Raw genomic sequence first — 13425 nt, 5'->3', positions numbered from 1 at the left:
TTAATGTTACATACACGTATGACCCAGTCTTTCGCGCTTGGTGATGTAAACATACGTGTCGAACACTGCTGATAGTCATAAAAGTAGTTATAATTTCCCTACCGAGAATGTCGCTGTTGTAGGCGTCTCTTCTCGGTAAAACAGAGAAAAGGTTGACATATGACACTTTAAGAATATCGAGAGGTCAGAAAGTGAGAGACTTTTCCCCATAGTTTGGCGATGAACTGTTAACGAGATACAATGCCAAAGACGTCGCGAAGAATATTTTGAGGACTAATTCTTCGTGTTTTATGGATAAGAAATCACGCTTTGAGCTTATAAAACTTGTAGAGGCACAGAAAGAGCAACTGAATCGTTATGAAACAAAACTCAGAGGTGAGGAAATGTTCTAAACTTTCATTTAGAATGATATGTTTAGGTGACTGATCGATTATTCGGCAGCATATCTTGACTACATGTATAGTACCTGTCCTTACCTTAACACGTTCGTTGTCTGTTGTATTGTATGGTAATGCAATTTATCATTGTTAATAGCAGTAAAATGTGTGAGAAAACCAAGATTGATTCAAACAGTAGCGATTGTGACGACATCGCAAACATATGCTGTAGTTACGTGACACAGTTCTTAGTATAGTTAATAATGTTAAATGTACGTGATCATGAATTCAAAACAAGAAAGACATTAAGAACAGCTGAGTTAGTATTAAGCACAGGGTGATGTATGAAACTTAAGATCAACTAAACTACTCATGTTCAGATAACAAGGATCAATTTTCTTAGGGTAGTTTTTGTAATACAGTACATCGATGATGTAAGATAATTTTTCAGTATGTGATCTAAAACTACTTGAAATAACTGCGCTAGTCATGGGTTATCAAAGACTGTATTTACTGTTTTAATCCTTCAACTCCTAAGGGTGACCAAGACAGATTTATCCTTTCAAAATCAACACAATATCAAACAGACAAGTGACAAGAATTAAGAAAAATCTAAAATAGGGGATTACTAGTTGATACAATACCAAATTATCCAAACTACTGTAAGAATTGTATAGTAAAGGTAAAAGGTAAAGGTCTCTATTTCTCTAAACAACATACGTGTTTAGTTACAATTTTAAGGTTGAAATCAGACAGGCGCCTCTGGCAGCCGTGTTTAGTCTGTAGCGATTTCACCTACCCACCCAACCCACCCCAGGGAGGACATCCATCATACAGTAACCTCGTGCGTGGGAAATTAACATCTCCTACCCAAACCCTGCAGGAGACAGGACCTCCATTTATTTGTCCCTATCCAAGAAGACTAGAATATCTAACCATTTCTTGATGTTAAAGAAAGGAAGCATATTCTTCTCAATTAATTTTAAGACCCTAAGTGTTGGTCCGGCCGGTATTGAACTCTCGACCTGCCACACAGCAGTCCGGCGCTCTCCCAATTGAGCTAACCAGGCAGCGGTTAGTAGGTGGTGTATTGCTAGAGAAAAAGTCAATGTTTCTTCAAGATCTTTCCAGTTTTGCTTGAGGTTTTCTTCCCTTTTGGGACAAAAGTTACAGTTCTCACTATGAGTTGTACTGTAATTTTAACTCGACAGGTTAAATCTTTGAGAGCTCTGACTACAACATATCTATTCCCATTTCTCTCTAGATGTTGTCCATGCCTACAAGAATCTCTTACAAGAAAAAGAAGCAATAGAAGCCAGTGTCAAAGTTTTAACAAGTAGTAACACCCAGCCAACAAAAAGCAGCCACAGAAATGAACCAACCCATAGCAAAGATCAGAAGGAAGTTGTAAAAGATGAAAATAGTAGTGATAAGGCTAGTAAGGGTGTTGGTCTAGCAAGCCCTTTGGAAGAGGATGGTTTAAAGAAAGGGGAGGTACTGGATCATCCTTTAGCAGTTAAGGATGATGAAGGAAATGATGAAAATCAATTACCATCTGAAAAGGTTTGTTGTAATGCATTTGTACATACCAAAACAGTTGAAAGTGTTGAAGGCACATTCTGATTGGCCGCTCAAACTCAGAATATCCTTTGCTGTATACCTCCAAGTGACTCACGCAGGATTTACAGCCAAAAATATTGTAATCGTTGCAGCAATAAATGAGTTGAAATAACTTTTCTGTGCTTTATCATCTCACTGTTTTAGTATAAACTAAAAACAACTTCCTGTGAGGGGGTATTCACCACAGTGTTGGTGACTAGTGGTGGATATTAACCTCTCTGCTTAGTAGCTCACTACATATCCACCACTAGCCACCTCCACTTTGATAAATACTTGTTAAAAGTATTAAGAGTGAAATTCTGAGTAGCTTCATTCTGCAGAAGCTGGAATAAGTTCTGGCTAGATTGGCCACTTGTCTGGAGTGCGAATTTTTTTTTCTTTAACTAGCACTGAGTCAGTGCCAAACATTTAATATGAATTAAATGCATACTGATAAATTTCTTAACCTATTCTCTCTAGCTCTGTACTCAGACAACAGCTGTTACTCAATAGAAGTTCACTAGGAGTATTGATAATTAGTAGTCTTTGCATTCTGGTTAAAAAAAAAAAATAATGTTTTCAGTCCAGTAATGTCTCTTTACCATGTCTGTCTCCTTGACTTTGCTAATGTCTTCCATTCAGGTTGTTGAACAGTTAGCAACTCTAACTAGCAATAGTCCTTCTCAAGACCACCCTCACATCACAGAGTGACCTCAGTAGAATATTACAATTACTCTTATGTTCAAACAGCAGGCTAGATTTCTACTTTTTTTCACTAAGTTTGTCTTATCTTCTCAAAGCAGGAAGACACCTCATCTGAGCATGATGAGTTGGAAACCCTGCAAGACAAGATATCCACTCTCACAACATCACTTGCTACTGTTATGGAGCAGAAGTCAAAGATGGAAGCCAACTACCAGGCAGATAAAAAGAAAATGATGGTGCGTACATCCTTAAGTGTAGGAACATTTTTGAAGCGGCCTTCTAAGATACATCGAACACCTATCGCTTTGGGTGTGCTTAGCAGATACTTCAAGATGAAAATCAGCTACAGCTTGAAGTGTGTAGAGTATTCATGCGTCAAGTGATCACTCTCATTCCTCTAATTCAACTGTTTTTTATTAAATAATCAAGATAATATATTTACTATACAGTACCCGTAATCAGTTATTTTACTTTCACTTAGGGGAGTAGATTTATGGCACGATTACAATGGTAATGCTATGCAATGCTATGTAATGCAACACTACGATGTGCACGCCATTCCCATGCGTGAAAAGACCCACACCGTGCATCAATAACGCACAGACTTGAGTGTATATTAAGTAAAAAAAAGCATGCGTGTGAGTGTGAAATGCTTGTAAACTACAAAATCAGTCAACTAGAACTCAATAAATGCATGTACTGGACAATACATGTAACAAGACAAAAAGAGTGTTTGTATTCAAATTTTTTAACTATTGTACCATCTGAAGTGAGAATAACTTAATGTAGATCTCCACCAGCTTTAATTGTACACAATTTGATGTTTATTTGTTCACCTACCATTAGAAAACTAACATTTTCTTCCCATGTCAAATAATTAATTCAGCTGAATTCATCTATCTGTCATTGAACTTCATGTTGCTATATAGCACTTTAAAACTATTCCATCCTACATGTTCTCCATGATTAAAGCATCCTTTTGTCTATATTTGAAATCTAACAACTGCAGCAAGAACAGGAAGTCAAAGTCAAGGAATATGCAGAAGAAACCGAAAAGCTGAACAAGAATGTGGCAACACTGGAGGAACAACTACAGGAGGTTTGCTTTAAATGAGAATTGGAAACTGACAGAAGGTTTCTTTAATTTGTTTGAGGTGGAAGTATGCTTGAGAAACTGTATATTTTTTATCTCCATGATCAAAAATAATATTCAAAATTATGACTGAATTTTGAGTTCCAGAAGAGTAGCCTACCTTCTCTGAGATTTTTTCCCACCATTTAAATCTTACTTATGGGATTGGGGGAGGAGTGTGATCAGGTGTTGACTGCTAACTCTTGAACTGCTGCACTCTTGCACTTCACCCAAAAATAAGAATGGCTGGTTACAGGTTAAGAATGATTTGTGGAATTAGCCAAAAATGATCCAATTGATATTCTGATGCAGGTTGACACCAATCTATGATAACACAACTTGACAGGATTGACATGTAGATGTCCTACTATGCTTGTGTTGACATGTTTTCCTTGAAATATTGCAGTAAGTTAGCCAAGAAAAAAAACTAATCCATAATCAATCTCATTTGTCTACAAACAGCTCAAGCTGCGCATGAGACATGAACAGCAAGCCCGTGAAGAAGAACAAAACAACCATGTCCTCATGCTGCGTGAACTTCAAATGCTGTTGTCCACAGAACGCTCCACAAAAGAAGACCTTGAACAACAGCTAGAAGATGCCAAAGAACAGATTGTGCTGTCTAAAAAGTTACCTGGTAGCAAAACAGAGGAATATGAACGTCAAATTTCCCTGCTGCAGCTTGAGTTACAAGGAGTTGAGAAACGGATGAAGGAAGCAGAGAAAGCCTCCACAAGACCCTCGCCACTTCTGGTCCAGTTGCAAGATGAAATGTCCAAGATGAAGAAAGAACATGCAGAGGCTGTCATAAGGGAGCAGAAGAGAGCCAATGATGCTGAGGAAAGGTTGAGGATTATTACAAGTTTAGAAGAGTGTAGAGTAGCAGATTTGGGTATGTACAGAATTCAGTGACTTGTATTTTTAATTACTTTTCTACCTCTAATTCCCAAGCAGACTGCATTCCACCTCACTTTTTTCTGTAGGTAAGCACAAAAATATGGAGGGCAAGCAAGAAGTGAAATGGGATGGGGGGGGGGGGCATGAACCTGAATAGTCCTGATTCAAATGGAGACTTGGTTTGCCACATTGTCTATGCCATTCGTATTTCTCTTGTGATGTGTGCTGTAATGACCAGCCCTTCAATTCTGTCTTTTTTCGGCACTCAAGTACTCAAGAAAATTACATAAAAAAAACATTGTTTTCCCAACTGTAGGTACTATCACACTCGAACTCCAAGAGGAAAAAAAATCTCTATCCATTTCAGTACAATGTTTTTGACATGAAAATGCCACTTTAATAGATTGTAGTATTTTCATGCAAAAAAAAAAGGAGAAATACAAATACACCATTGGTCAACCAGTGGATCGTGCATTATGTTTTGAATTGTAGTATATTATTTCTTGTTTCCTAACAGAGGTGAAACTCTCTGAGTTGTCAGAAGTTGTCGGAAATTATGAAAAGCTTAGACTACAAGACCAGCAAGCTATACAGAAATTAAAAGACCGTTTGCAGAAACTAGATTCAGAAAATGCCACGTTATCAAGACAGCTTAGTTTAGATGAAAATCAGATGCCAGACAATGAAAAGGAACTGGAGGAAAACGAAACACCAGAAGAGTTAAAAAAGCAAGTTTTCAAGTTGAAAGGAATGCTCAAGATTGCCCTTAATTCCTGTGACACACCAATGAATTTTGGTTAGTAGTATTGCGAGATTAAATTGTACTGAAAAGGCATATTAATTTACTCAGTACGTGACGCGTGATTAATTGACACTTGAAAGGTGGATTTTAAAGAAAGGCAAGGTGAGTTGAGATGTGAGGTTTTCGAGTGAAACACTGCAGTTTACGTGAAGCGTGCATGAAATGGGATCAGAATCCCCCCCACCCCACCCCCTCTTTGCCACCCTCTACAATGTTTAATCCTGACTAAGGTAGTCAGTGGATTCTTAGGTTCCATGTTAGAGAGGGAAAAAAAATGAAGGTATGATTTTGACCCACTTTTGAATTTGCTTTATTTTTTTTTTTTTTGGCTTTGTTTTTCCTTCCTATGATTCCTGAAAACGTTTTTGATTGTTCTGTTTCCTAGTGTGTGAGGCTTGCCCATAACTGTTATATCTTTCAAACTATTTAGGGAATGTTCAATAGGTGGCTTTAGCTGGTATTTTCTGATCATCCTAATGTTATTACTATTTAACATGCAGCAATGTTATACATCGAATGCAAATATGGCGTCCAATTTGAATTGCCATTGTTCTGGACTGACTAGCCTCTCACACGTGTAATAATCCTTTTGTGTTTCCTCATGAAGACGAGGCTAGTCAGTCCAGAACAATGGCGCCATACTTGCATTCGGTGTATTATTCATTCAAGTTCAATGTAGGCTCGCAGCCACTCTGATTTACAAAGCACAGCCACCTTGCCAAATGGGTTTTTTAATATATTAGAAAGCTACGTTCACCTGAAAGTTCCAAAGGAGATGCCTAATGTTTAACCCTTAAAACCTCCAAGAGTGACTGGCATCTAATTTCTCCATACAGTAATACTCCTGAATCATTCATTAAGAGTAGGAGAGTAGGGGAAATGGTCACTAACTAAAGAAGCTCTCGGTTGTTAGACGAATTCTCTTTGTCAGTACCAAAGAAAATATAGAAAAAAGAGAATGGAGAATATAGAAACTGATCTATGAAAGCGATCTTCGCAGTAACGAACCCTTCTTAACAAGCCAACTGGGAGCTGGTCATTATGGCTAGTTTGCTCAGTTGGTAGAGCACTGCACCAGTAGCGCAAAGGTCCTGGGTTCAAATCCCTACGGGCCTGAAATTTTTTCAGGCCTTATTTCCACTACTACATAAGTGGGGTTCATTACTGCGAGGATCGCTTTCAAACATTTAATGAAACCGCTGTACATATATGATTTTCATATATTCAAATTCATTGATAGAAACTGATGTTTAAGTGTAGAGGGTTAACCTATATTGTCATGGAACTTTCCGTTGGATAGATTGGTAAACATTATTTTTTTTTATATTTGTTTTTTTTTTCTTTTTTTTTTTTTACTTTCTAAAAATTAGAAGAACTGAGCAAGTCTGAGTTGGAGTCCTTCTTTGCCAACAACCCTGCTCATCAGATTTGTCAACAAGAGCTGCGCCAACTGAAGGAAGAGTTTGAAAGGTATAAAGTGAAAACGCAAGCCCTACACAAGAACAAATCTTTTAAAGAACTAAGTGAACAGTTGGAAAATTTGGAAATATTAAAGAAACGCAACACGGATTTGGAACAGCAAATTGAAGAGTTAAAAGATCAGGGCCTTGAAAAAGAACGGGATCATAAGAAGGTGATTTCCAATCTGCGAGATCAAGTCAAGTTACTGGAAGAGAAACACAAACGGGAACAAGAAGAAACAAGTACCGTTTACAAACAAAGACTTGAGGAACTAGAAAGACAGGTTTTAAATCAAAGAGAAAGAACTCTTGCGCTAGTGGCAGAAAAAGATTCTGAGATTGAGATACTGAGAAGCCGCAGTCTTTCAAGTAGTCCTTCAGCAGAGAATGTGGCCAAAACAAGGCAAGTGTTTTCTTATCCGAGAAAGTTTGTGGAGGTGAGTAGTGGGTCTCAGGCCACTTTGGACTCTCCCCAGTCCTCTGATGCAGATGCAGCTGTTCATCAACTTTTGTCCAAGCCTTCTGGGGTAAGTGTGTTTAACACCTGCAAAATGTATTTTAGCAGATTATTGAGATTTAGAACATTTCATAGCTAATAACCATACGGCTCGTACGATAACACAGGATATATTTCCTTACAAAACTGATGAACTGAATAAAACGTGATTTTTTTAGGTTAGCAACAGTGAAAGCACATTAGTACATTACGCTCAACAACAAGCCAGAAGGGAAGCGGAAAGCGTGGCGATACGACGTCAGAAGAACGAGCTGGAGGCGTCCCTAAGAGATGCTGAACTACGGTTGGTATAATGTTTGGCATCTTTCTGAATCCAACACGGACTCCCCGTAAGAAATTGAATCAGTTGAGATTTCACTTCACAGAATCCTTTTACCATAAGATTATGTTATTTCTCCTTCCCGCCACTAGTTAGCCCTAATGATAAAAATATGTTTAACATATTTTTTTTTCAATTGCCAATGGTTTTACGTGTTTTAAATATCATGAAGAGCACGATATTGCGTTTTAGAATGACTTCATGTCATGAAATCTTCTTATTGGTCCATATTGGCTTGAGTGTTTCTTGATAAACTGTAGAACGACTACAAGCAAACTGACTTGATGTTTAAAGTTAGCACATCCCGAAAACATCTTGTTTATGTATGCGGTTTCTTAGCAACATTGATTTTTTTTTGTTTGGAAAGAGGTGAAAAGCTGATTGATCAAACCAACGTTCTGAAGGAAGAAATCAGGAAACTGGAAAGAGATAGGTAAAGTTTTCTCCACTTTTAGTGGACCCTAAATGCAAAACCCAAATTGATGTGGCGTGCAAATACTTTCAAATATTCCCGGCATCGTGCAAGGAGATACAAATACTGTGAAGGAAGTAATAAACTTTTTACGACAAAATGATCTTAACTTGGGTGACAGAGTGATGTGCAGCTATTGGCTTGCCGGAATCTGAGGCATCGTGCGCAGGTCCTAGGCGAGATGGTTTATTCTTACATTGTCGTTCTACCGAGAGGGGTGAGGTTGGTAAACCGTAGTGAGCTAGCAAGCATCCTTGGAAGGGATGTTTATTCACTTTGTCGACCTACGGGGCGTCCATTGACTTTTCACCAAAATACCCAAGTAAGATCATTTCTGGATAGCTGCAGCATTATCTCGGGGGACCGAACATCATGGGCACGACATCTCTTTAACAAGTTGCGCTACAAAGTGCTACTGAATAAGTGCCCATTCGCTTTATTCTTCAGATCTCGAGAGAGTGCCAACTTGGAATACCTTAAAAATATCGTGCTCAGGTTTATGATGAGCACCAGTTACTCTGTCAAACAGCAGATGATCACCGCCATAGCAACCGTTTTGGAATTCAGTCCCAAAGAGGTATTTTCCACATCCCTCCTTTGGAATGTAACCACAACATGAAGGTCTAAAGCACCGTCTAGTTTTGATTATTTTCACGTAGCAATTTGTTTTGCTTATCCTTTACCTAACGCGTACCACTTGTAGGCCAATTTTTTTTTTTTACGAATTCAGACGAGCGGAGGCAAGCTCCTTCCACTCTCAGGCATGATTCGCCACTCCCGCTCCTTACCTCGCGTTCGCTTACACAGTCAGCTACACAGTCTATTTGTTGGTTAGCCTTACTCATCATTCATGTTCCTTGTTTAGGCTCGGAGTCTCAGTAATTTGGAGGGCCTCTTAGGCACTGACCACATAACAGCTTCAGCTTCTTAACCCTTAAATTCCCGGGAGTTACCAGGATAGAAGTTCCCCCTTGCAACATGAACACAATATCACGCAGAAAAATGATGAGAATAAAGAAAAATATCAATTAGGGGATTATCAGTTGATCCAATACTAATTATTATTAACTAATTACTATTAATTAATACTAATGAACTAGCACATCATAATACAGTGAAAGGGTTAAACTTTACAAGTTTATCACTTGTAGTCGTGTCAATCTTCTTTGCATCTTTTAGGCTTGTAATTACCCCTTTTGAATTTTCTTTAAAACAGAGCTGATATTTTTCCGTCTCGTTCAAGTTGTGGGTAGTCTTGCACGACGCAAAAAAGACTCAGAATTACTGACTTTGTTTCGTTATTGTGATTTTTGTCTTTTTTTTATTTCCTCGGAAGTTGAGTCAAGTGAGAAAAGTCCAGTCAGCTTCTTGGTGGCCCGGAACATAAAGAAGCGGCAACCTAGTCGGTAATCGCCTTGCGCGGAGAGGAACTCCAAATTTTAAATTAAAATTCTCTTTACTGGGGAGGGGAGGGGGATAACTATTTTTCAAGACATCAAATATACTTCGAGCAGATATTTTTGGTATGAAAATAGGGCTAAATGCATTCAATGATGGTGCCGTTGACCACCGTGCTTTAGTTTATTAATCATTTGTGCGATAACTGATCAGTTAACAACATGCTTTCCCTTTAAGTGAAACACCCCTAACTTATGTTAATACAATTGAGCGTCCTGGGATTGTTAGATGCATTAGTCTGCTGGAGTTGGAAAGGTTTTTTTTTTAACTTATTTGAAACGGTTTCGTGCTGTCATCTGCAAAGAATAAAGGAGCGCCAATCGAACAATCCGGACAAACCCGTGGACCAGTTGTGATATGACAAAACTAGAGGTGCTCCAACGCCCCACCCCCAAGTGAGGAAAAAGACCCTGGGAACGAGGTTTGAGGTGCTCCCAATTTATAACTCGCTTATTGACGTGTTAATTCTCACGCGTTAGTTGTTGTCGTTGTCTGGTCGAGTTTTAGCTTTACGGTAGATTACGAACCGTCCACCCTTTTCGGCGCAGTCCATCGTGCGAGTAAAAAAAAAATTAAATGAAAAAAAGGTTGATGTTAATGAGCGCGCTCCCAGAGTTCATTATTTTTCCTCGTTGATTTTCTTGACTCGCGTACAACACGAGCCTGCGATAATTCAACCTCGTTCCCAGGGTCAGTGGCACTAAAAGTGGCACAAAAAGTGGCACAAAAAGTGGCACTAAAAGTGGCACCAAAAGTGGCACCAAAAGTGGCACTAAAATAGAAAAGATGTGTATCCCTGTAAGGGACACACATCTTTTCTATTTTACGGTGGCCCACAACTGTCACGGCAAAACCAAAAAGCTTACGGCAAAACCAAGGTCAGATCCGTGGGTCCTGGACACTAATTGTGCGCGCAAAGGCTGTTGTAGGGGTGTTACGAAAACTATGACCCTCGAAAACGAAGACCTAAGACCCGTCTTAGTTTTCGAGATTACGAAAACTAAGACCTCCTAAAATCGAATCCGTCCAAATATAAAGTCAAATTGTAACCAAAACAGGTCTAATCTGTCAAATTATCTCCTGTCCGATCCTTTCCACCGAGTTTCAGTTTTGGTAAATTTAGGGGTCTAAGGTTTCGTAATTTCGAAAACTAAGACCCCTCTTAGCTTTGAAAGCTAAGACCCCTACTAAACCAGTAGGTAAAATGTCTACAAAGTCGAATTACGACCGTGGACATTAACCTAAGAACCCACAGAAAGCTCATATTCGATCAATCGAGCAAAAACACTGCTGTACTTGCAATATGGGAAAGCACTAACATCGATTTTTTTCTGTTCCCGAACAAAGGAGTTAATCACCGACACCGGAAATCGCGACCAGGTATTCCTTGCGAGTGCCCAATGTTTGTTTTCCAATTTGTCCGTTGGAAAAACGTAAAAAAACGCCATACGCTACCTAGGTATAATTGTACAATGAAAATATGCCTTACCCCAATTGATCTTTAATTTTGTTACTTATCCTTTAAATCATAAAATTGGCTTTCCATTGGAGATGGATGTTTTTCTTCTTGCCTCTGCGATCGCGAATGCGTTACCTGTGACAGTGCTAAATAACTTATGCACAGATACAATGAAATATATGAAGTTCATATATTTTGTACTGCGGTATTAGATACATATGATGAACGATCCTCGCAGTAGATAGTGCTATTTAAGCAACAGCGAAAATCAGACCTGAAAAAAATCAGGCCTGTACGAGATTCGAACCACTGACCTCTGCGATACTAGTGCAGCGCTCTACCATTTGAGCTAACAAGCCAACTGGGAGCAGGCCGTTAAGTTGATTCGTAATAAACCCGTGAAAGCGATAAATGAGATACAATGAAATATATGAAGTTCATATATTTTGTACTGCGGTATTAGATACATATGATGCACGATCCGCGCAGCAGATAGCGCTATTTGAGCAATATGTAACTTATGCACACGCGCTAGGTTTTGGTGGATTGCAAGTGGACATTAAATTAAGAGCCCACAGAAAGCTCATATTCGATAATAAATCCGGTTAGTTTTCCCGTGTTACTGTAACATCACGAAGGGAAGAAATGTGACAAAAAAAGCGAAGAAAAAAAATGATGTCTTCGCAAATGGTTTCACAACATGGGGTGTAATCCAGCTGTCAAGGAAACTCTCCTAACAAGTCCAAGCTCCAAACAATAAAATTTCCTTGGCAGAATCGGTCACATTTACTGACTTCTACGTTTTTCCAATTTGTCAACTAAGATTATTAAATTACGAAAACTAAGACTCCTAAATTTACCGTTAAATTTCACCTAAACTCGGTGGAAAGGATCGGACAGGAGATAATTTATATTTCAACAGATTCGATTTTAGGGGGTCTTAGTTTTCGTAATCTCGAAAACTAAGACGGATCTTAGGTCTTTGGTCTTCGTTTCCGAGGGTCTTAGTTTTCGTAACACCCCTACAAGAGGGTCTTAATGGGGTTAACCGATAGGCGTAAAATGGCCAAAAATTTAGTCGATAGCCGTAGAAATTGAAAAATTTTAACCGTTAGCCGTAAATGGGGTCAAAAGAGATAACCGTAAAAAAAATTGTTCCCTAAATTTCTTAATTTTAAGGAAGGTGCTAAACTTACTTATGACCTGTTTCATTTCTTATTTTGCTGACTTTGACTCCGTACATGTCGTACATGTGGTTCATACGTTGTGGTATGATTTATCAAATATTAAATTTTTTCAAAAGAATAACTCATTTAAGCCTGAGATGACCATAACACTTTTATTTTGCTTTAAAGCTTAAAAAAACACAGGTTTATTAATATTTAACCTTTTGGAACCAAAGAAATTAATTTTTAACTTTTTTGTTAACCGTAACTGTAAAAACTTAACCGATAGCCGTAAAAGAGCCAAAATTTTAGCCGATAACCGTAAAAGCCAGCACCCCATTGAGACCCTCCTACAACAGCCTTTGCGCGCACAATTAGTGTCCAGGACCCACGGATCTGGCCTTGCTTTTGCCGTGAGCACGTGAGTATTTTGGTTTCGCCGTGAGCTTTTTGGTTTTGCCGCGGGCTTTTTGGTTTTGCCGCGGGCTTTTTGGGTTTACCGTGAGCTTTTTGGTTTTGCCGTGGGCTTTTTGGTTTTGCCGCGGGCTTTTTGGTTTTACCGTGAGCTTTTTGGTTTTGCCGTGAGCTTTTTGGTTTTTGCCGTGGGCTTATTGGTTTTGCCGTGAGCTTTTTGGTTTTGCCGTGAACTTTTTGGTTTTACCGTGAGCTTTTTGGTTTTGCCGTGGGCTTTTTGGTTTTGCCGTGGGCTTTTTGGTTTTGCCGTGGGCTTTTTGGTTTTGCGGTGACAGTTGTGGGCCACCGTAACTCCGTACTCGCGCCACGGAGTTCACAGAGAAGGAAAGTCTGCTCGTAGTCTAGCTTAACGGCAGTTCATAGGAAAACCACACTCCTAATTTTTTTAAAATACCGTTTAAATTATGTTACCATTTAAATTATGTTATCATTAAACAATGTGAAGGTTGGGACATGAGTATCAAATAAATCCATAATTACATTAACGTTTGGTTTGTTGTTTTATCCTGCCCAGACCAATTATTAATTATATCTGCACGTTATTTTCGTCCAATACTGTTTTGCCTTCAGTGGCCCTTTGCAATTTTT

General features: G+C 38.8%; 1 protein-coding gene across 2 annotated transcripts; it reads left to right on the top strand.

Annotated features, from left to right (window-relative positions):
* Nucleotides 1-70: 70 nt before the first annotated feature.
* On the top strand, nucleotides 71-13322 carry LOC111322841 (GRIP and coiled-coil domain-containing protein 1). 2 transcript variants are annotated; one of them, XM_022926038.2, is made up of 11 exons: nucleotides 71-375; nucleotides 1642-1940; nucleotides 2777-2917; nucleotides 3691-3780; nucleotides 4276-4705; nucleotides 5228-5506; nucleotides 6883-7499; nucleotides 7648-7772; nucleotides 8176-8241; nucleotides 8728-8857; nucleotides 9617-13322. In XM_022926038.2, the coding sequence occupies exons 1-11, from the start codon at nucleotides 291-293 to the stop codon at nucleotides 9665-9667; spliced, it is 2313 nt and encodes a 770-aa protein (XP_022781773.2). In that variant the 5' UTR covers nucleotides 71-290; the 3' UTR covers nucleotides 9668-13322. The 2 variants fall into 2 exon arrangements, with proteins under 2 accessions (XP_022781773.2, XP_022781774.2); XM_022926039.2 differs by having other exon boundaries at nucleotides 72-375; nucleotides 2780-2917.
* Nucleotides 13323-13425: the final 103 nt, after the last annotated feature.

This window comes from Stylophora pistillata, chromosome 10, assembly GCF_964205215.1.
Source record: "Stylophora pistillata chromosome 10, jaStyPist1.2, whole genome shotgun sequence".
In the NCBI taxonomy this organism is placed as follows: domain Eukaryota; kingdom Metazoa; phylum Cnidaria; class Anthozoa; order Scleractinia; family Pocilloporidae; genus Stylophora; species Stylophora pistillata.
Note: the sequence above shows the minus strand (reverse complement) of the source record. Positions and strands in the feature narration are given on the sequence as shown.